The 24,768-nt window shown below is 40.1% G+C and overlaps 1 protein-coding gene across 2 annotated transcripts in view; it reads left to right on the top strand.

The window, feature by feature from the left end:
• Positions 1 to 24,768, top strand: part of Stk3 (serine/threonine kinase 3) — a 248,492-nt gene that overhangs the window by 47,333 nt on the left and 176,391 nt on the right. For both annotated transcript variants that reach the window (XM_051159468.1, XM_051159469.1), the window contains exons 5-6: positions 20,190 to 20,354; positions 20,824 to 20,991. In XM_051159468.1, coding sequence (XP_051015425.1) covers positions 20,190 to 20,354; positions 20,824 to 20,991 — 333 coding nt within the window. The remainder of the gene's footprint in view (positions 1 to 20,189; positions 20,355 to 20,823; positions 20,992 to 24,768) is intronic.

Here is a 24,768-nt window from a genome sequence, read left to right as displayed (position 1 = left end):
TTAGGGGCTCATCCTGTACTTGGAAACATTCTAAGAAGCTGACCAAGGCTGTTCTCTCTTCCTGAGGCTCATTTTTGTTTTGGCAACTTGTTTGCATTCAGCAGTGTGTGTGTGTGTGTGTGTGTGTGTGTGTGTGTGTGTGTGTGAAAGAGAGAGAGAGATAAGTCCAGCTATTCAGCATAATGAATTTAAGTTTTAATTTTTTTATCAACTTAGACTAATTACCTGGGGAAAATAACATAACTGAAAAGAACTTCAGGTTTCTCATCTGTTAAGTTATGAATAACATTTTATAGTACTTTGCACGCTTTATCTGTTGCTTCTGAACAGTGCTTGGCAAGTAGGACGCTCAGTAAAGACCTAGAGATTGAAGGCTCAGGTGAGAAAGGGTAGAAAATACTTAGGCAAGGAAGGAGGGCACGGTGTTGTTCCCCTCCGAAGGCCAGTGTGACCCCAGCTCACCAGGGAGGATGGCCTCAGCGGCTGGCCTACATGGGCTTTCTCTTCCTAATCAGCTCCTTAGGGTCGCTGTCATGCTTGATGGGTCTGTGTCAGGATTGTGCTCTTGCACGCTGGTTTTGCTGGAGACTTTGCTGCTTGTCTTCTCACGGTGACCAAAGTAGCATGTGCCATCCTTGAGGTTTTCTAGTGTCTTCCGTTTGCTCCTCACTGTGTCTGTTTCTCAAATGTGTGGATGTTTCCTTGAGGAGTCTTTCTTGGCGCTTCCTGATTTCTTGTTCTAATGTGGACTCGTTGCCTTTTAGGTCTGCTGTACAGCTGCAACCTTGGGCTTTCTTTCCACTGGATTCTTGGGTTAGTGACACTGTTTTCTTACCTATTTCCTGCTTCCCCCTTGCCTTTTGTTCTAACCAAACTGTCTTCTTATTAGACATAGCGTCCACAGTTTGAGTGTTTGCATTTCTGAAACTATCTTTAATTTGCTTGGTAATTAGCCTATTCAGAGTTTTAAATAAAAAGTAATTTTCTCTTAAAATTGTGAGACTTCGTTCAGTTACCTTCTAGAATCTGGTATTGGTAATATGATATAGTGCTTGTCAGTGTCTTATGTGTAGGTCTCACTGCCTCTGGAAATTTGGGGCTTTAAAAAACTCCTTATGTTTCTGATACTTCACAAGGGACAAAGTATATAATAAGAAGACTGGGCTTAATTAAATTATTTTAGTACTTATGCTCAGGGTACAGTATATTCTTTAAGCATAAACATGGTGATGCGAAAACATGCATGCAAACTGAGTTTGAATTGCTGTGAGGATTTTTTAAAAGTCTTTTTTGTTTGTTTCCTGAATCGTCTAGTTTCCTCCCTTTCTGCGTCCGTCCGTCTGTCCCCTTGCTTTTGTCTCATCCCTTCCTCCCACAGTCTTTGCTTCTCTCCACTCCTGCGTCCCCTCCGCTCCCGCTACTCTGTCTTCATTTTTTCCATGCTCAATTTATGGAGTTTCAGGGAAGTGACAAGGGACTAAATACATAAATTCAAGTTGTTTTTGTCCCAGAGTCAGTGTTACTCTGTCCCCACCCACAGGCACATGCACATGCTATATGCTTGCTCCACCTACATTTGTGCTTTTCAACTCAGTAGTTTAAACGAATGCCATTAAAAATCAAATTTTTGTTTTATGTATATGAGTGTTTGCTTACATGTATGTGTGCATCCCACATGAGTGCCTGTGGAGGCCCGAAGAGGGAGTTAGTCCCTCTTGGAGTTAAATGCTTGTTAGCTGCCATGTGGGGGTCAGGAACTGAACTCTGGTCCTCTGGAAGAGCAACAGCTACAAGTCCTTGGAAGAGTAATCTGTTAATCTCTTACAGTTGAACACTGACACGTGCACCTTAGGACCCTTTTAGCAGTTCTTTTTCTCAACCTTTGAGAAATCTCACTAGAATTACACAGATGACCTCTGTACAGAAATGTTGTTGAGGCAGAAACTCAGAAGCAGATTTGCATGCTGAAGAGCCTTGGACTGGAGATTCCTTGGGGTCTTCAGTCTCCACAACTTACTGGTTCTCTAGTTGAAATGTGGCAAAGTGTCCAAGACCAGTTGTACAGATGATAATTCCCAGGTAAATTCTGTGTCTTTTAAAACACGGGCAGCATTCAGTTTGTTCTGTTGGAGAATGTTTTAGAGTCTTTTTCAGGATGAACTGTTTCCATGATGATAGTTTGGGTTGGGGAAATGGGGCTAGTGGGGAGGAAATTCTAAACTGAAGAGTCTAGAAATTAAAGTGATGTGTTTTTCCCCCCAGGAGGCTTGTCGTAGCTTTGTTATTTTGTAAAGGAAATAATTGGAAAGCCCAGTTTTCTTTGATCACCGTATCTTTACACTAAGAGGATGCATCCTGATAGTCCTGCAGGGTACAGTTTGTCAGGGTTACAGCAGTGGTACTTGCCAGTTTCAAGCTTACCATCAGACTTTTGGTAGATACTGTAAAAACAGTGTTCACACAGTTCTTGTTATGTATTCAGTACTTTTCTAAATGTTTTACATTATGTTGTAGCATTTAATTGTCATAAGAATCACCAACTGTGAGATCAGAGCTGTTGCTGATCTTTTTTTCCAAAATAAAAATGGAGTCAAAGAGACAGGGGGGGACAGGAAATACCTGTCTTGTAAACTGAGCTGTAGTTGTCAAAAACATAGAATCTGGACCAGAATCCCTAGGTTGAAATCATGCCTATGCTGTGTACTTACTGTGAATCTGCGGAAGGGTTTTTACATTTTTGTGACTTAGTAGAATGATCAGTGTATGTCATTGAGTGTTCTTAAAGAAAACATCCACGTGAATGGAACTGTCAGCATATTCCAGCCCCCCAAAGCCTGTCACCATCTTATCATTTCTTGTAGACTGGAGGGAGTGTCTTCATATCATGCATTTACCTGTCAGATGGGTTTGGTAGAGATGTGCAGCAGATTACGGGCCCAAAGACAGAGTTCTAGCACTCACTGTTAGTCCTTCAAATTACTGTTAATTAAAGAAGGAAAGAAGAAGTTTATTTGCAGGCATAGTAAGAGTTTCTCCACTAAACTTAGGCCTTGGCTATTCAAAATGTCTGAAGATCCCACTATCCTTAGAATTAATTCCTTGTTCATAGTAGCTTTGATTTGAACACTTGAATTACAGTATTTAAAATGTATTTACCATATTGAGAATCATAATAATAATTGTTATTTTAAATACATTTAAATATTTATTTAAATAATTATGTTTAAAATATAATAATAATAATAATAATAATAATAATAATAATAATAATAATAATAATAGTTATTTTTGAGACAGGGTTTCTCTGTGTAGCCTTGGATGTCCTGGACTTGCATTGTAGACCAGGCTAGCCTCCAACTCACAGCGATCCGCCTGCCTCTGCCTTCCGAGTGCTGGGATTAAAGGCGTGTGCCACCACGCCTGGCCAATTAAGGGTTTTTAAAAACATTTTTTTAAAGTATCAAATTCTTTTTAGGATTTAATTTGCCTGTTACATTATTGCTGACAATACATGTCTTTTGGTCTATGTGAATTTGTACTGTATCATGCACCTTTTTGGAGACTTAGATCTCCCTGTGGGTTCCTGGTCTGATTCATGCTTGTCTTTGCCACTCACTTTGTTGCATGCTTTCTCTTTGCGTAATAGATACAGTTCATACAGGATTTACAACTTCTTATATATCGAGAACTTTTTTTTGTTGTTTTGTGATCTCTTTTTCAGGATTCTTTTCATGTGGGAAAGGATTTTAAATGTCTGCCCACTGAACATTTTCACAGTCCAGTGTCAGTTCTCTTTCTCTGCAGATCAAGGGATTATGAGCAGCATGTATATGTGTATTTACATGTGGTGTGAGTAGTGAAAGCTTTCATTTTTACATCACTAGTTGTGGGACTTTGTGAAAGATTATTAACCTTTTTTTTCTTTGCCAGACATGTGCAGCCCAGATTTCATGAAAGACAAACTCTTTTTGCCCTCTTCTCTGTAGTACAGTTAAAGTATTCTAACTATGTTCCTAACGTATGCATTCTGTGCTGAGAGAGTGGTTTGTGTTGTTCTAAAGGGGCCCCATACCCCGTTTTATTGCTCAGACGTTGGACACGTTATACTCTCAGATCTGCTTCTGGGTGGGATGACATGGAATGACCATGTGCGCCGTAGTGTCCCGCTCTTTCTTCAGCCTCAATACCCAAGAGCCCTTGTTCAGTTGTATTTTTTTAACCAAGGGAGAGGGAGAGAAATTTGGATTATAAAGAAGTTGGAATATGAAGCTTGGCTGGTATTTGGATAAAGTTGTTTTGTTTTTCTTTTTGTTTTTTGAGACAGGGTTTCTGTGTAGCCTTGGTTGTCCTGGACTCACTTTGTAGACCAGGCTGGCCTCGAACTCACAGCAATCCGCCTGTCTCTGCCTCCCGAGTGCTGGGATTAAAGGTATGCGCCACCATGTCCGACTTGGATAAAGTTTTACATGTAGGCTTTCATATTACTTTTTAAAAAGTTTTTTATTAATTTATTTTTGTTACATCTCAATGGTTATCCCATCCCTTGTATCCTCCCATTCTTCCCTCCCTCCCATTTTCCCCTTACTCCCCTCCCCTATGACTGTTCCTGAGGGGGATTTCCTCCCCCTGTATATGCTCATAGGGTATCAAGTCTCTTCTTGGTAACCTGTTGTCCTTCCTCTGAGTGCCACCAGGTCTCCCCATCCAGGAGACATGGTCAAATGTGAGGCACCAGAGTACGTGAGAAAGTCATACCCCACTCTCCACTCAACTGTGGAGAATGTTCTGCCCATTGGCTAGATCTGGGTAGGGGTTTGAAGTTTACCGCCTGTATTGTCCTTGGCTGGTACCTTAGTTTGAGCAGGACCCCTGAGCCCAAATCTGCCTATCATAATGTTCTACTGGTAGGTTTCTAGGACCCTCTGGATCCTTCTACTTTGCTAGTCTCCCATGCTTCTCTCATCTAGAGTCCCAATAGGATGTCCTCCCCTCTGTCCCAGTTTCCTGTTAAGTTAAGGCTTTCATAGGCCATGCCCCTTGGGCTAGTATGCAGATATAAGTGAGTATATACCATTGGAGTCTTTCTGCTTCTGTGTTAACTCACTCATTATGATCATTTCTAGCTCAGTCCATTTGTCCACAAATTTCGGAACATATTGGCACAGGAGAAAACTTCCTGAACAGAACACCAACAGCCCAAGCCTTAATGTCAACAATGAATAAATGGGACCTCATGAGGCTGAGAAGTTTCTGTAAGGCAGGAGACACTGTCAAGAGAACAAAATGACAGCCTACAGACTGGGAAAAGATCTTCACCAACCCTACATCTGACAGAGGTCTAATATCCAAAATATATAAAGAACTCAAGAAATTAAACACCACCAAACCAAATAACCCAATTGAGAAATGGGGCTTGGAACTAAACAGAGAATTCTCAACAGACGAATATCAAATGGCTGAGAAACACTTAAAGAAATGCTCAACCTCCTTAGTCATCAGGGAAATGCAAATCAAAACAACTCTGAGATTCCATCTTACACCCATCAGAATGGCTAAGATCAAAAATTCAAGCGACACCACATGCTGGCGAGGATGTGGGGAGAGAGGAACACTCCTTCATTGTTAGTGGGAATGCAAACTAGTACAGCCACTTTGGAAATCTATCTGGTGCTATCTCAGAAAACTGGGAATAGGGCTTCCTCAAGACCCAGCTGTTCCACTCCTTGGAATATATCCAGAAGATGCTCCACCACACAACAAGAAAATTTGCTCAACCATGTTCATAGCAGCCTTATTCATAATAGCCAGAACATGGAAACAGCCTAAGTGTCCCTCAGTTGAAGAATGGATAAAGAAACTGTGGTACATATACACTATGGAATACTACTCAGCTATTAAAAACAAGGAATTCCCGAAATTTGTGGACAAATGAATTGAGCTAGAAATGATCATATTACTTTTGAAGGGTTTTGGTCACTATTCTGTTTGCTTATATTATGTATCATAAAAAATAATGGAACTTTAACCATTCCAGGGTTTTTGATGTGAAGTCTAAACACAGTATCAGTTCAATTTGAAGTAAACATGTATTTTGGCCAGAGCAGGCAAAGAAGCCAAAAAGGAGACCTTTAAAAAATATTCATATATCTTGTAAAAGATAATTTTATTATACTTTTAGTGGCCCCAAATATTAAATTCCTTTTGCTTAGAGGCAGAAAATAGGAGTCAGTTCAGAGATTTTATACTGTTGTATATTCAGAACAAGCACTAGTATTTCTGGAATTGCCTTTTTTATATGTACAAACATGCTGCACTAGGGACGTACCCTCTTTTCTTATTAGCTTCTAGGTCCTGTATCAGTTTCAGCTGTTGGTTACACGTCATAGAAAAACACATCTTATTTATTTATGTATTTATTTATTTATTGAGTCTCTATCTCTTTCTTCAGAGACCTGGCTGGCCTAGACCTCACCGTCTTGATACAGGGATCTCCCTGTCTCTGTCTGGTGTGTATCTGTGTATCATCACTTCCAGACCTATACTTTCTTTTTTAAATTATAAAGGAAGTCTGTTTGCTAATGTAATTGAAGTTCTTTGTAAAATTAGTACTGCATGTAACTTGATTCAGGGTCACAAGAGTGAGTAGAGTTGGTCTGTTGTGAGTCCTCTACATTAATGCCAGCTTCACCCCACACTTCTTCCATAGCTACAGGGTGGTTGCCAACAGCCTGGGTTGTAGCTTTCAGTCAGAGATCCATTAGTGCCGAGTGATGGTCCTGCCCCTCAGTGCTTCAGAATGGCCCTTCCCTACTCTGAGCAAATCACTGTGCACATGCGGACTGTGGTGTGCGAGATATCTTCCCTTGTGACCACGGTGAGGCTGACGAGGACATGCTCTAAAGATGAAGACGTGAACTGCCTTATAAGGGAGTCAGGGTGTTAGTAGGAGCCAGATGTGATACACTGGACAAAGAGAACACAGTTTTGCATGTTTTCAAAACAAAAAGTCCCCTAAAATATACCAAGAATAGCTTCTTTAATGAAAGCTAAGTCTTGGTAGCCGCGTTTGGTGACACTGATTGTCAAAGCTGTTGGCCCCTATCTGTCTCCCTTACAATAGAGTTAGGAAGGTTGATGTTTCTTAAAGAGCCTGTTGCTCCTATTCAGTAGTAAGTGAATTCTTCTGGAGAGTCTATGGCATTAAAGGGCTGTGTTATGGTTGCGGTTCGCAGCCCCTCTGCTTACAGGAGATTTCTTAGTCATAGGTACTGTATAGACTCTGAGGAGAGTGTTAACTTTTCGCCACTGTTATAAAACACCAGAAATTAAGCAAAGCAAGAAGATTAATTTTGGCTCATGGTGGTCAGCTGGCTCCACTGCTTTTAGACCTGTGTCAAAGCAGCAGCATCAACATGGGAAGCCGTGAGGAGAGAAACTGCTCATCTCAGAGCTGGACGCGGAGGGCAGGAAGAGCAGGGCGCGCTGTGCTTCTCAAAGCTGTGCCCCACTCTCATCTACCTTTTCAGTAAGGCCCCGCCTTCTAATCGCTCATTCAGCTTTCAGTCCATCCATCAATAGACTAGTTAGTCCCTGATGACCCAATGACCTCTCAATAGGTCCACCACCTGTGCACCAAGCCTTCAGTACAAGCCTTTTTTGGGGGGCATTTCATATTCAAATCATAGCAGTAAGTGTTTTGTATAGAAGGTGATACTTTTCTTTTTATTTGGTGCCTCTCCTGGAATCAAGATTGAGTTTTGGATGTTGCAAGTAATAGCTTTAAAGCGAATAGAAAATAATGCCATATGCTCAGGATTAGACTATTACTGTTTTTTTAATAGCAATTATGTGTCACCATGTCTTAATCTCCAATTCAGTACACTATACACATCATGCTTCATTACATCTTTTCTAAGCTTTTGATTGGATTATCAACACTTTTATTTATGATTTTTCCATGTTAAAACATAGTCCTCCAGCTAGATGATCCCTTTTACCGTAACTAAGTGCATTAGAGTTACGGTGGTGTCCTCTTGGCTTCCCTGGGTAAGCTTCCCAGTTTCCTCCTTTGTTGCTATTCTTCCTTTCCACAGGTATAGTTCCCTTTTGTGAGCCAGGCCCACCTTTGTACTCTATTTTCTTACTGTGCATTCCTCTGTAGGCAGATGACTTGTCAAGCCAGATCTGTCTCCGTCTGTGGTAACCCTGACCGACAGCGCCCTGCAGCAGTGGTTATTTGGAGTGATGTTCTTTAGTGTGTGTTCTGGATGTGGAGCCAAAAGACCAAATGCCAGTGCCTGGGATATTGCTTACCTGGGTGCATGTGTAACTTCCCTCAGCCTGATAGTCCGAATCCTAAATGAGTGCAATACCAGATTCCTCACCCACATTATTGTTTGCTATTGAGGACCACGAGGATAAGGCCCAGCACTCTGTATCCATGAAGCTCGGTATGAAGGTGCTGTGACATCACTGTTAAGGCAAAATCTTGTAAAGAATGGTATCTAAATTTCTCCTTTTAAATGAATTATGAATTTTATATATGTTGAAATTGTAGCCAGCTAGCAATAGACTTCAAAAACAAAACAACTTCCCCCCAAAAAACCCTACATGTGGTATTTTATGCCTTTTCTCTTCCATTTTTTCTTCTTGTTCTTTTTTTCTCTTCTAATTACATATTTTAGATACTTTGTCATAGCAGTACATGAAGGTTTCATGTGAGTGTAAATGGAATGCTTATATATTTTTCATTCGCTTGAATAAGATGAGTTCCAGCATTTTGGTTTTTGACCATTAAAATTAAAGCTACAAAAACCTTGTATACATGTATTGGTTTATTTGTATTTTTAATGGTCATTGAATATATTCAGAGACGTGAGAATTACTGAGTCAGTGGGCATCATTTTCTCTCCATTTTCTCCTCCAGGGCCCAGGAACAAACCCAGTGCCTTGTGCATATCAGTCTCTGCTTTTGAGCGACATGCGCAGTTGTTAGGTTCAGCTTTCTGGGTGTGTCTGAAGGTGCTTGGTGAACTGCTTTTATGGCTCAGAGGTGTAGCATCTTCAGACAGTGCGGGGGCTTTAGTGCTGACTGTAATGGTGTCTTTCTGTTTCTTTTAAGTTTTTCTAATTTTTCTAAAGGTGTTTACTGTTAATCATACTATGGAAGTCTCCCTCAGGATTTAAGCTGCTTCTACCACAGCAACTTTAGTGTTACTACAAAGTATTATTTCTCTACAGCAGTTTCTCCATATCTTGGTTCTTCTACTCTGAGAGCATTAGTTCAGATATGAAACATTTGACTTACCATTTTGCCCTATTTTCCTATGTTCTCTATTTCCAGGAAAAAAAAAAAACCAACCACCGCCCCCAAAACTAGTTACTGATACTGGACTCTCTCTGTGTGTGTGTGTGTGTGTGTGTGTGTGTGTCTGTCTGTCTGTCTGTCTGTGTTTATACACACACACACACAGACACACACACACTTTTTGCATAGTCTACAAGATGTCTGTCATTGTGATATTGTCATATATTCACATAATATACTTTGATCGATCATATTATGTGTGTGACTGTGTGCATGCCATGGTGTGCATTTGAAGGTCAGAGGACAGCTTGCGGGAGTCAGTTTTTCTCCTTTTTTCCACTACACCACCATTTGGGTTCAGAGAACCAAACTCAGATCTTCAGGCCCAGTGGCAACTGCCTTTACCTGATGAGCCATCTTATTGGTCCTGGCCTGTCTCCATTTTTTGGTATTACAGGAAACATGGAAACCATGTCTTTATTTCTTATTTGGCCTAATGCAGATTTATAGTTGCATTGTTTTTGTTTTTTGTTTTGTTTGTTTCTTTGTAGCAGACATGCTTTTGTTCGCCTTTATTGTCTATTGTGGAAATATACCACATTTTAAAACTTGCTATTTAATGTTTTGACTGGCACTTAGGCTGGTGGCTTTATATGCTTTTATGCCAGTCACCCTTGCATTCAATAGTTTTTCCTTCACTCCTCGGTCACTTGATAAAGTTTGTCCACTCTTCAAGAGTCGGGCAGGTCATCTCAGCTGTGAAGCAGCCCTGGGTGGGAAGATGGCACAGTGAAATAGCCGAGGCTGGCCTCAGGCATGCTAAATGGCTTGGGTTTGAAGAGGGCTGGTTTTGATACAACTCAGCTCTAAGGATGGCTGCTGTGGAGTGTTTTTACAGAGTCTCCTAGTGCTACAACGATTTGTTCACTAATTGTCCTGAATATCATGAAGAAGGGCCAATGGAGCAGGGTTTTAAGTTGTCCCATGCCTGCCTTCCACGCTTATGTTTGTTGGCTATTAAGTAAAGCAGTAGGTGCAGACGATGGATGGTAAGAACTCAGTGAATGTATGTTATTATCAGTGAGTAGGTATGTTTAACTTGATAGAGGCTTAAAGGACTGTAAGGATTACATTATGGAGTCCTGATCTTTTTGTTTAATTACATGTGCATGCGGGTGGTGTGCATGTGAGTCGAGGTGATGCACAACCGTGAGTGTGTCACGTCATCTCGCTAGCTCTTGGTCAGTTTTTCAGAGCGTATGCAAAAGGGACTGGAGAGTTGCCTGAAGCAGTTATTGTTGCAGAGGACCTGGCTTCAGCTCTCAGTACACACATGGCTGTCCACGACTGCTGTGATTTCAGTTCCAGGGGATCCAATGCTCTGACCTCTGCAAACTCCTGTACACATTTATAACACATATGTGCATTCACATACGCACACATGCACACACACATACATGTGCACAAATAGACAAATATATTTTAAAAAATAATTCTGTGCAAAATCATTGTGTGAGTGAAATTTAATAGAATAGTTGTTTTAAAATTTCAAGTTTCGCTTGCACAGTGATTTTTAGTATCCCTGTAAACTAACATCAATAAATACAGAATGGATACATTGCGTTGTGCATAGATAATTAAATGAAAGAGATGAGTTAACTTTGACTCATTTTTAGAAATGTAAATTCCTAGCTTTGTTTAAACTTTAAAACTTCACTTGCATTTGCTTTTACTGACTAAAAACATTAAAGATTTATGTTTATTTTAAAATCATTTATGCATTTGCCCTTGAGACAAGTTGGTGGGTGAATTTTTTTATCAAAACCATATACACGGTGACACATTAAATGTATCATATTATTATACTAATCATACGACTCTAGAGACAAAAGTGACCCGAGGACTAAAGCCTATCAAAACCATCTTTTTTGTTTTTGTACAATGAAATTCTTTTTAAATTTGCCAGGGAATTCATAGTAATATTGAAACCAGATGCGGACTTCCGTCTTTTTAATGTATTAGCTCAGCTACAAAAGTCTTATTTCCAACCCTGATTGTGGAGTGCTTCATTTATGGCTTATAGTCTCCTCTCTTTTAGAACAGTTTAAAAATGCCATCAAAATGGTTTTTAAAAGGACATTGTCAATTCATGTAGTGAGAGGAAAAAAAAATTAAACCCTAATGTATTGAGGATCACCTAATTAAACCCATAAGCAAAGTATTCCTCCTGATAATTTTCACTTGAAGGAATTTGAAAGATGCATTAGCTGTAGTTTGACAACAGATCTGTGAATTTTCATTATTATTATTGTTGTTGTTATTATTATTTTCTTCTGTCAGAAGTAGATTGTCTTTCCTGTTGTTTTGTTTTCTCCCATGGGTTTTCAGTACAACCTGGTTATAGAGCTAGGGTTTCTATTGCAGGGATAAATCATCATTCTCAAAATCAACATGGGGAGGGAAAGGGCTTATTTCACTTTACAGCTTATAAGTTCACCACTGAAGGAAGGCAGAGCAGGAAGCTGGAGGCAGGAGCTGATGCAGAGGCCGTGGAGGGTGCTGCTTATTGGCTTGCTTCTCAGGGCTTGTGCAGCCTGCTTTCTTTTAACATCCAGGACCACCAGCTCAATAGTGGAACTGTGCACAGTGCACTGAACCCTCTCATATCAATCCTCAATTAAGGAAATGTGTCACAGGCTTGCCCATAGGCCAGTCTGGTGGGGGCATTTTCTCAACTGAGGCTTTCTTTCCAGGCGACTCTAGCTTGTGTCAAGTTAACACAGAACTGCTAGCACACTGACCATTTCGAAATGGTTGAGTATGTGCATTTGAACTCATAAAATTTGTGTAAAAGTGAAATACCATATTACCTTAAATTTTATTAAATAATTGAAATAGATTTTACTTGATATCTAGCCACTTGGAGTAAAGCTATAATTTATATATAAATGAAAAACTTAAAACAAATTTATTTCAAAATGAAACTCCATGTCTTAGGACGATGAAGGTCTTTATTTTTTGATAGCTGGTTGAGAACCCTGTTGGTAGACTGAGAGCCTCCTGGGTTAGGTTAGGGTTGTCTCCCTTTCCCTTCTGTCCCAGTGATTGAGCTGACGGCCTTGGCCACTGAGCTTCCCCAGTCCAAGCGCTTTTTAATTTTAATTTTTTGAGACAAAGTTTCTCCGTGATGCATAGGCTGACTTGAGGTTTCCATTCTCCTGTGCCAGCTTTCTAACTGGTGCTATTAAATATGTTGCTACCATGTACAACTTTTTATTTGTTTTTATTTATTTTTCTTTTTAATATAGAACTGTGGTCCCAGGAAGCTTTTGGGAGAAGCTGATGGGTGACCCATATTCTCATAAGTTCTTTCTGCTATTGAGCGCCATAGTTACTACCCAGGAGGTAGCGTGAAACTGTCTCCTCCTTTTAACCATCACTTGGAAACTTCATTATTGTGTTATCTGGAACAAATAGATAGGAAGTTTGGCTGCCCCTGCTTAATTGCCAGATCATAATTTAGTTACAAGAGTTCAGTCTAAAATAATGGCCTCTTGTAATTTTTATTTAATACTGGAAAATAAAAAATTAAGATGATTCCATGCCTCTCTGTTTTAGAAAAATTTCCCTATTTACTGTTTAAATTCTTTTCCTTTTTTAGACAGGGTTTCTCTGTGTAGCCCTGGCTGTCCTGGAACTCACTCTGTAGACCAGGCTGGCCTTGAACTCACAGAGATCCATCTGTCCCTGCCTCCCTGAGTGCTGGGATTAAAAGTGTGCTCACCAACTTCTGACTTAAAATAATTTCTTTTAGGGATAGAAACTTTTCATAATTGAACAGCTTTTGCTGTTGAAGTATGACACGTACTTCTTACTGAAGAGGCCACTTAGAAAACCTTACCTGTGCCCAGCTTATGCATATATGTGCCCAAGAATGTGCTGGCAGATTCATAATGATATTTTACTTAAAATATACATACTACAATGTACATGTTACTGAGGTTGTTAGGATAAAATCCTCAGTCTAATAACCTAGGCTTGGGCACTTATTCTCAGTAGACCTGTTACAGAGACAAGTGAAAAGCAGAGGGAAGATTGTTTCACTACAGACACAGGAGGAAGAAAAACAAAAAAAGAGGTTCAGTGACTCCCATCCCAAGTCCATCTTTAGGGGCTTTGACACAGGCAAGACATTTGCTCAGCTAAGTAGAATTAGTCAAGGTGTGGCCCTCCTGTCATCTGTCCTTGTCTCGTAGGGTCCTGTGCTGCTTTATCAGTTGTCAGCACCGTGTCAAATCTCTTCTTGGGAGACAAATTCTTTTTCTGGATGAATCATGTTTCGGCCTTTTCCTTTTTCTGGCATTCCTGGGAGGAATTCACATACCTTTGTGTACCATTGTTTTTGTAGTCTGATAGCCAAAAGGGAAGGGCACAAAACTACCTCTTTAGACTATCTTCCTGCCTGCCTGGATGGTGAGCTTATAGAGCAGCGTGGGAAGTTGGAGAAGTTGACACTAGAGTCACTAAGTGTAAAGAATGCTTTGCTGCCTAGAATTGTGCAAATTCACCATTTACTTCTCTTTTGTATTCTTACACATGTAGCAAATTGCTGAAGGACTCCTGAGTAATAGAAGTGATTTGAGTTTAAAAAGCAACACCAACAAAAATAACAACAAAACCCGTAAAAAGCCATAACCCAACCCCAAACAAAACTTCTTTTACTAAAATGTAGTAAAGAGGCAGAAACTAAGTTTATCTTAGGCTCACAGCTCATGACGCATTAGATACTCAGGATCCACATGTGGAGTGTATGGCCAGCATCAGGTAGTGCACCCCTTAAACCCCAGGATGAGCTGTGCGCTGCTGACAGTGCAGACAGGCCTTACTTTCCTTATGCTTTACAGAGATACAGAGAACTTTTTACTTTCACATCTGGATTTCTTCGTTCAGCTTTGTGAAATTTCATTGTTGCTTAGGTTTCACTGCTCTATAGCAGTCTCCCTTGGGAATTCACCATTAACTTCATTCAGATATTCTTTTGATTGTCAACACTCTAATGAGTTGTTAAAATAATACCGTACCACATAGTGTAAAACCAAGGCCTGCTTATGTCCAGACTCTGAGGGATTAGAAATTGTGTTGGTTTTGATTAGAGAATAGTATGAAATAAAGAGGAACAGATTGAGTCCTTGGAGGAGTGAGAGGGCGTTCTCACCGACAGTAGGATAGTATATGAAAGTTAGTTTCAGGTCTGCCTACTCCATCTTCAATAGGTTAGAGCCAAATACAGGAAGGCCATTGATGGTGTATGTGTGCACATGTGTGCGTGCATGTATGTGTGTGTGCACATGTGCCAGTGGAGGCCAGAAAAGGGAGTCAGATCTTGGAGCTGGAGTTGAGGAGGTATGCTTCACCTGATGTGGGTGCTGGAATCCAAACTTGTGTCTTCTGCAAGAGCACTTTATGGTCTTGACTGGCGAACTATCCCTCCAGCCCCACAAATGGTCGTGTAAGCTTAATAAGGATAGAACTATTAATTTCCTCATAGTTCTTTATTAAGCATGTCCAACAATTTATTGAAAAAGATTGCTGTCTAAATGAGGATAAACTTACTTAGTTGTTACATGTAGACCATTTTCACATGAAAATCTTTTGTTAATATGTTACAGACTCATAGGATGATATTGAACCTTTCAAGTCTTTTAGCAAATCACTAAGAGGTCTTATCAGACCTCTTCCTATACTGCTTCCTATACATGTGTCGTACTAAATGGCAGAATTATTGGAAGTTCTTCCCTAATCCTAAACCATAATTAATGTGATAACTTAAAAAAATGAAATTAAAGTAAAAAGCTTAAAAACAGTTTTAAAATCCAAACACTTAAACACTCTACAACCCAAGGACACACCAGCCGGATACTGACATACCAAGGAAAGATGGTATAAGATACTGAAAGTCTTTGGTTTCTCTAAATCAGTGGTTTTCAACATTCCTAATGCTGCAACCCTTTGATACATTCATGGGGACTACCAGCTGTAAGTGTCGTTCCATGTCCCCCACTGCTGCTGCTGGGCTGAAAATGGAAGTGTGCCTTTCTCTGGTAGAGTCTGAGCCAGAGACCCTGACTTGGGTGGATTGGTGGCTGTTTAATGATCAGCCAGGAACTGAGGCTTGCTTGAAGCTCCAAAACCTACAGAGGCAGAGCTTGGTTTTATCTGGGCCAACAAAAATGTCTGTTTAGGAATAGCCAGCCATTTGTTCCTGCAGATGGTCACTGCAGTGGGCGGAACAGTGCTAGAAAGATGGCAGCAGTGTCCCTGCTGATGTGCTGGTGAAGTTTGCAGTGGCCCTGTGGGTGGCTTCCTCGTGGCAGCTGAGCCCTGGGGGTTCCAGAAGCTTGAAGAGACCTTCAGGGAGGAGGGGAGCCCTTCCTTCCCCAGAATAAATGATGAATCTTAGATGGTTATGGTGAAATAGAGGTTGCTGCCCCTCCCCCAGTTTTAAGTGAAACAGGGAATTATGAACTTTGGGCAGTGGGAGGGGTTTTGAGGATGAATGTGTTTGATTTGCTGGGACTAGAAGTGCCAGGGATACTTGATCTACATGTAACAAACCACCGACCCTATGGTAAGAGTGGAAAGCAATACTTAATTACCCTGTGGGTGGGGGGAAAACTCCAGGTACTATTAAAGGTCTTTGGCTGAAAGCCAGGACACCAAGTCATCTCATTAGCATAGGGTGGGTGTCTCCAGGAATCTCCAGGTGCTTGCTGAGTTGGTTTCTTATCAGGAAAAGGTCAGGCCTATAATCTTTCCTGAGGGTTGTGTGATGCTCCTTAGGGGATCTGAGGTTTCACAGACCAGGCAAAAAGGGAATCCCACCGAGAAGGGGAGAGAGTCCTTTGTCTTACACTGAGCTCAGAGGCTATCCGGAAATGCCAGACTTCAACCTTAATAGCAGGGTTCCACACATAAGATTATTTTCATTACTATTTCATAACTATAATTTTGCTACAATTAAGTCATAATGTAAACATCTGATATGTAGGATATCTGATGTGCAACCCCTAGATTGAGACTCACTGCTCTAAATCATTATATTTTGTGTAAGAAAAATTCTTTACAGTATAATAAAAACATTGTTGTTTATGATGTGAAGTAGTCTCAAATCTGAGCCAATATTTCCAGACAGTGTCCCGTGGCATTGTGTCGAAACAGTGTGTGTGGGACATGTGTACTTGCCATATGTTCGGAGTCAAGGCTACAGTGAAGTTACACGATACAGGATAGATGAGCATGCCAGAAATTCCTTAGATTCATTATTCATTTGACATTCCCTCAATCTCTGCTCTATTTTTATCCCTGCACATCTTGTAGGCAGGGCCATTTTGGGGTCAAAATTTCTGTGGGTGCGTTGGTTGTTCCCCTCCTTCTACTAGAAGACTTTCTACTTAGAGGGTGTCCTTTTCAGTCGCTATGGCCCCCGATACTAGGAGTCTCTGCTAGGGTCCTTCCCTGCAGGGAGCCTACCCTGAGTTAGGTCTCCAGCTTGTCACAGAGATGCCCCACATACAGTTTCTCTTCTCTCTGCAGCCCTTCTGTCCTCCTGTCCCCACACTCTCCTGATCTCCACTCTCATATCTCTCTGGTTTCCCTCTCCTACCTTGTTTTCTCTCTTCAACCACTACGTCTCTCTTTTCTATTTCCCCTTCTGAGTGAGATTTAAGCTCCCTCCTTTGGATCTTCCTTGTTACTTATCTTCTTTCTTTGGGTCTGTACATTGTCGTATGTTTATCCTGTACTTTATGGCTAAAATCCACTTATAAGCGACTACATACCATGTGTGTCTTTCTGTGTCTGGCTTATCTCAGTCAGGATGATCTTTTCTAGTTCCATCTATTTGCCTGCAAATTTCATGACCCCTTTGTTTCTAATAGCTGAATAGTATTCCATTGTGTAAATGTACCACAGTTTCTTTATCCATTCTTCATTTGAACATAGTTAAGCAAGTGTCCTTGTTGTATGATGGAACATCTTTTGGACACGGGGACATACACACAGACACGCACACGCGCACACACACACACACATATGCCCAGGAGTGGTATAGCTGGGTCTTGAGGTAGAGCTATTCCTAATTTTCTGTGAAAGCACCAGATTGATTTCCAAAGTGGTTGAACAAGCTTGCACTCCCACCTGCAATGGAGGAGTATTTCCCTTTCTCCACATCGTCCCAGAATGTGCTGTTACTTGAGTTTATGATCGTATCCATTCTGATGATTGTAAGATGGAATCACAGAGTTGTTTTCATTTGCATTTTCCATGACTGAGGACATTTAGCATTTCTTTAAGTGCTTCTTTATTTTTTAAAGATTAATTTATTTATTATGTATACACTGCTCTGCCTGCACATGTGCTTGCACTCTAGAAGAGGGCACCAGATCTCATTACAGATGTTTGGGAGCCACCATGTGGTTGCTGGGAATTGAACTCAGGACCTCTGGAAGAGCAGCTAGTGCTCTTAACCATCTCTCCAATCCTTTAAGTCCTTCTTTAAGTACCATTAGACATTCTTCTATTGGGAATTCTCTGTTTAGCTCTGTACCCCATTTTTAATTAGGTTATTTTGTTTGCTGGTGTTTAATTTTTTGAGTTCTTTATATATTTTGGATATTAGCCTTTTGTTGGATGTAGGATTGGTGATGATCTTTTCCCAATCTGTAGGCTGCTGTTTTGTTCTATTGACAAGTGACCTTTGCCTTACAGAAGCTTTTCAGTTTCATGAGGTCCCATTATTAATTAGGAAGTTGTCTCCTATGCCAATGAGTTCAAGGCTGTTCCCCACTTTCTCTTCTAGTAGATTTAGTGGATCTGGTTTTATGTTGAGGTCTTTGATCCACCTGGATTTGTGATTTGTGCATGGTGATAAATATGGATCTAGTTGCCTTTTCCTACATGTAGACATCCAGTTCCTGTGTCAGTATCATACAGTTTTTTTAAAAATTACTATTTCTCTGTAGTATAGCTTGAAGTCAGAGATGGAGAAACCTGCAGAAGTTCTTTAGTGGATAGGACTGTTTCAGCTATCCTGGTTTTTTTTTTTTTCCCCATGTGAAGTTTAGAATGTTTTTTTCAAGGTATGTAAAGAATTGTGTTGGTATTTTGATGGAGATTGCAATGAATCTGTAGATTGCTTTTGGTAAGAAGACCATTTTACTATGTTAATTCTACCAATCCATGAGTATGGGAGATATTTCCATCTTCTGATATCTTCTTCAATTTCTTTCTTCAGAGACTTGAAGTTCTTGTCGCACAGGACTTTAACTTGCTTGGTTAGAGTTACACCAAGATACTTTGTATTAATTGTGGTTATTGAGAAGAGTGTAGTTTCCCATATTTCTTTCTCAGCCCGTTTGTTATTTGTATACCTTGTAGTTTTCCTACAGTTTCCTTTTCTATCTGATCTCACAATAATATGTGAACAAAATGCTTTCTCTAAACGTGTCTCCCCTTTTCTGATTTTTAGAAAGGTTTTACAAGTTGAATGAAGGAATTATCCCTGCCCCCATCTTCTTTTAGTGTAGATTGTGTATTCTAAGAAAACACCCGTATCATTGACTCCATGTCATTTATACCTCAGTGATATGGGCTGGAAGTATAGATTAGTGACCATCCATGCTTAGAATGTGTGAGTCCCCAAGTCAGCCCTCAGGGCATCTGTCTCTCCAATCTCCTCACCCTTAACATGCTGTAAAACATAAAACCTCTTAGATACTCCTGGATATCCAGAGAGGCTTCCCCCACTTCCTCTCCTCTAGCCCTCTACCTGTTTTCCTCATGGCAGTTTCCACTGACCTATATTTTTTTATGTTACCTCTGTTTTCTGTCAAATTATACCTTCCTCTGTACCTAAAACATAAGCTCAACAATTTATGTTTTATTTGATTATATAGGCATAGGTAAGTCTTAGGAATTGGTGATCAAGTCACATGTCATGAGGTCGTTAGTATGAAAGAGCCACATTATGAATTTTATAAAAACGAACTGGAACTATAGTTCATTTGCTAGAGTGCTTGGCCCCACGATTGAAGCCCTGGGTGCTATGGTGAATCTTTGCAAGCCCCAAACTGGAGAGGTGCAGGCAGGATGACCATCTGTAGCTGGATAGCAAGTTAGAGGCTTTCTTGTGCGACACAAGACTCTCTGTCTCTGTCTCTCCTTCCCTCCCTCGTGTGTGTGTGTGTGTGTGTGTGTGTGTGTGTGTGTGTGTGTGTGTCCCTTTCCTCTCTTGTTTATCAAGTTACAAGAGGTTTAGAAATTCTTTTTTTATTAACTAGAACCTGGAAAGAAGATCAGATACTTGTTACAACTTTAGAATGTAATGTTACACTATAGGATTGCTTTAAAGGTACATGAAATAATCAGTGCAAAACAGATTGTAGTGGCTCAAAGGGAAATGATGACTTCTAGTCAAGGTGATTCTTGGAATATAGATTTTTTACTTTATTTGCATCACAGATAATTTTAAAGGATTTTAATCTCCCATTCTTAAATAAAATATATAATAATAGAATGGTGGAATTGTGTGGAGGACAGGAATTTTGTAATTTATTAATCTTGATCTTTTTTGTAGAGGTTTAATGGCTGTTAAGTACTTGTGTTGGGCAGTGATGGCACATGCCTTTAATTCCAGCACTTGGAAGATCTCTGAGTTTGAGGCTAGCCTGGCTTATAGAGCCAGATCTGAGACAGCTAAGGCTACAAAGGGGAAACCTTGTCTAAAAGAAAGAAAGAAGAAAGAAGTCCTCGTTACTGATGTTTGTCTTCTGGGACTTTACCTGAGATTGTATCTTAACATGATTTTAAAATTATTCCTTTTCAGTTAACAGAAGATGAAATTGCAACTATTCTAAAATCCACATTAAAAGGATTAGAATATTTGCATTTTATGAGGAAAATACACAGAGATATAAAAGCTGGAAATATTCTCCTCAATACAGAAGGACATGCAAAGCTTGCAGATTTTGGAGTGGCTGGCCAATTAACAGTGAGTTCAATAATTTTTATATATTTTCACTATTTTTTAGGCTTAAGTGTGACTCAATTGATATTTAGGGGAGTATGGAAGGGTGACTTTCTTACTCTTATGGAGAAGAAGACATATTTGACTCTTTATGTTATGCGGGTCCCTAGTTAATGAAATACATTTATCATCAAAATGCTCACATTTATGAAAGGGAAGCAGTTTTAATCTCTAGTTATATTGGTATTTGTTGCTTTTATTCTTATCATATAATCTTTAGTGGCTATCTTTAATAAAATCATGATGAGTTAAAAACTTGGTTATTTTACAGATAGTACTAAAATATGTTAGAACCAGTTGAAGCATTAGGAAAGTAGTCAATTTTGAATAGAATCTGTGTTATTGGCAGATCACATGTTTTAATGAATATGTTGCTATACCTGTTTTCTTTGTGTTTTTATACAGTATTTATGCTTATATAATGTCATTGCAGGATACGATGGCAAAGCGCAATACTGTAATAGGAACCCCGTTTTGGATGGCTCCTGAGGTAATTCAAGAAATAGGTTACAACTGTGTGGCTGACATCTGGTCCCTTGGCATTACTTCTATAGAAATGGCAGAAGGAAAGCCTCCTTATGCTGATATACATCCAATGAGGGTAAGGAGTTACATTTTGCTAAAAACATTGGTTTTGAGTCTTGTAGTTTTGTAATCATAAAATGAACAAACACAAAGTGAGTTAGATTCTGTGTAGAAGGAGTAGGTTGTTAAAGATGAGTAACTGTTAACTTCTGACCTCAGTTCACTGTACTATAAATCATGAGAAAAGAGCTCTGAGAGCCGTTTATCTGTAACAAGCATTATTTTCCTTCCTTCCTTCCTTCCTTCCTTCCTTCCTTCCTTCCTTCCTCATTTAGCTCATTGCTTTCCAAAGGTTACTGGACAATTGCTCCTCACATTTCTTTACAGTTCTCTGTTCCTGTCTTCCGGTGACTTTTCTTTCTTCCTTGTATGTTCTTTAAGCTGATAGTAAAAATTCTTTATGGGGGCTGGAGAGATGGCTCGGCAGTCAAGAGCTGGGTTAATTCTCAGCACGTACATGGAGGCTGTAACCCACAGCTGTCTGTAACTCCAGTTTCATAGGTTCCTACCCAATCTTCTGGCCTCTGTACACCAGGCACATATGTGATTACACAGACAGACATTCAGGCAAAACATCCATACCCGTAAATTAAACTTTCATTTTTTAAAGTTCTTATATTCCATATTGCTATCTATCTTTGAGAGGATTAGGTATATTTCTTTAAATAAGTATTTATTTTAAAAATATACCTTTCCCCCTTAATCAGTTTTCTGCCTTCAATTCCATGCTAATCTTGTATTTCATAATCCCTTGCATATTCAAGTCTAGTTCATTTTGCTCTAGAATTTGTAATGACACAGTATTTAGATTATAGCAATATGTGACTTTCTCGCATAGATATGTAATTACTCTTTGTATGTACTTATTGCTGTCTAATAGCTATAAGTACCCTAAGAAGGATGTGAGTGAAGGGTGACAGGTGTGTGTGTGTGTGTGTGTGTGTGTGTGTTTATAGAAAAGACAGAGGGTGAGTTGGAGAGGCAAGTCAAGTAAATAGATGGAGGAAGAAAGAAGGGAATATTTTTGAATGCCTAATGAGGAATAAATTTGGATTATGTTTAATATTACAATGCCATTACAGTGACTGCAGTATTGACAATACTTAAACATCCACATGATGTATTGAGGCACATTACCAGACAATTATTTTTAGTAGTAGAGTTGTATTGCATGTAGATTGTCTTTCTACATGTAAACTCCCTTGGACATATAAAAAGTAAAAATAACAAATTGCTTACTTGAAAACAACATGAGAAAAGCAGAGCCAGCCTAGGAACCGGAACATGTGCTCTTTGTCTCCTTTGCGCATCGGTTACCTCAGGTGCTGTGGTGAGGATGTTCATGGGGTGGCTCTCCTCACGGAATGTAAGCACACTCCAAGAAGAGGTCACGGCTTATCTGCAACACCCTAGCTGAATCCTAGAGGGGAGCCTTACATCGTAACTGTTCTAGTTCTACCCTTTGTAAGTCTTTTCCAAACAAATAGTTTAGCACATATATTTGCCCATGTGAAAGCCTCTCTACCAGATTGAAACGAATTGTAATAGTATGTGGCCCTGCTTTAATGATCTTGAAATTCACTGGAGTTTGAATTCATTCTTACAAAATAGTAAAGACACACTGTAATACAGCATTTCTCAAAGCATTTCTGTACTTTAAATTCTACAATAATCAAAAATCCTCTAGATACACTATATATATTGCAAACTTCTTCCTAAAATGCTGTCTTAGTCAATGTTCCATTGTTGTGAAGAGACACCATGACAGGGACGACTCTTAGAAAGGCAGACATTTAGCTGTGGCTGGTACAGTTCAGAGGTTTAGTCCATTATCATCATGGCAGGAAGCATGGTGGGTGCAGGCAGACTTGGCGCTGGAGTGGTAGTTGGGAGTTCCGTATCTGGATCAGTAGGAAGAAATATCAGCCATCAGGCCTGCCTTGAGTTTCTGAGACCTCAAAGCCTGCCCCCTAGTGATGCACTTTCTCCAGCAAAGCCACATCTTTTAATAGTGTGATTCCTTATGGACCCATGGGGGGCATTTTTATTCAAACCACTACAGATGCCTTGGTCTCTTTTTCTGTTATTTTAAATCCTGCCAGGTTTTCAAGTCTCAACATAGATTTGATTTATGTGTTTGTTTGTTTAATGTGCGTGGTGCTTTGCTTGTGTGAATCTGGGGGCAGGAAGGGGCAACTGCTTGGGCCAGATGGTGGCATGGGTGCCAGTGTCAATCTCAGGCTCTGAGCTGGGATTTTAGGCTCATCTGCTGGAGGTGGGTGATAATACTTGGCCAATATACTCTTTTTCTTGGGACGTTTTCTCTTGATGATTTGTTCTTTTTCTTCAGATGTTTCACTTGTCCAGTGGTTCTGGATGCCTTAGTTGGATGCTTTTAACCAAAACCCTGCCCCAACCCTACTTAACTGGGAAGGGTTCCCTCCCCCCCTTTTTTTAAACAGTTTATATCTTTTCTATGGCAATTTTTTGGCAACAGAAAATGTGTCTTTCAATTGAAATTTAAAAAATCTTCTGAAAAATTGAAAGTAAATATACCTTAGCATGTGTGGGTAAATATACCTTTCTCTTTGTATATAAATTCAAGGTTAAGTGTATTTATTTTTAGATCACAAAGGACATTCACTTTGAATTTCAGCCAGCCTTTTGCAAGTGGCTTTTAAATTATATTACTATAATACTTATTTAAATATATTCAGATTATATCTCAATTGTTATCCCCTCACTTGTATCTTTCCATCATTTCCTGCTCCATCCCTTTTTCACCCTACTCCCCTCCCCTAGGTCTGTGACAGAAAGGGACCTCCTCCCCCACCATATGATCACAGCCTATCTGGTCTCATCCTGGTAGCCTGCTTACTCTTCCTCTGAGTGTCGCCAGGCCTCTCCACCAAGGGGAAGTGGTGAAATAGGGACCACCATAGTTCATGTCAGAGTCAGTCCCTGCTCTCTACACAGCTGTGGAGAATGTGCTGTCCATTGGCTAGATCTGAATAGGGGGTCTAGTTTACTGTATGCATTGTCCTTGGTTGGTACAGTAGTTTGAGCAGAACCCCTGGGTCCAGATCCACCAGCCTTGATGGTCTTCTTGTAGGGTTCCTGAACCCTCTGGGTCCTTCCCTTTCCCCATTCTTCCATACCTCTCTCACCTGGAGTCCCAATAGGAATTCCCAGTATATATTCCAACCCTCGCTAAGTGAAGACTCTCAGAGGACATCCATGTTGGCCTAGCGCCCATTTATAAGTGAGTATATACCATGTGTATCTTTCTGGGTCTGGATTAACTTACTCAGGATGATCCTTTCTAGTTCCATTCATTTGCCTGCAAATTTCAAGATTTCCTTGTTTGTAATAGCTGAGTAGTATTCCATAGTGTAAATGTACCACCGTGTCTTTATCCATTCTTCGAGTGAGGGACATCTAGGTTGTTTCCAGATTCTGGCTATTAAGAATAAGGCTGCTATGACCATGGTTGAGCATATGACTTTGTTGTGTGGTGGAGCATCTTTTGGGTATATTCCAAGGAGTGGAATAGCTGGGTCTTGAGTTAGCACTATTCCTAGTTTTCTGAGAAAATGCCAGATAGATTTCTAGAGTGGTTGTACTAGTTTGCATTCCCACCAGCAATGGAGGAGTGTTCCCCTTTCTCCACATCCTCACCGGCATGTACTGTCACTTGAGCTTTACTTTCTTACCTTTGCCTCCCAAGTGTTGGAATTAAAGGTGCCAACCATTGCCTGGCTACGGATTTCTTAGGGCTGTCCTGGTCTAATTT

The sequence above is a fragment of the Acomys russatus genome, chromosome 17 (assembly GCF_903995435.1).
Source record: "Acomys russatus chromosome 17, mAcoRus1.1, whole genome shotgun sequence".
Classification (NCBI taxonomy): Eukaryota; Metazoa; Chordata; class Mammalia; order Rodentia; family Muridae; genus Acomys; species Acomys russatus.
The sequence above is the reverse complement of the archived record's forward strand: the minus strand, read 5'-3'. Positions and strand labels throughout refer to the sequence as shown.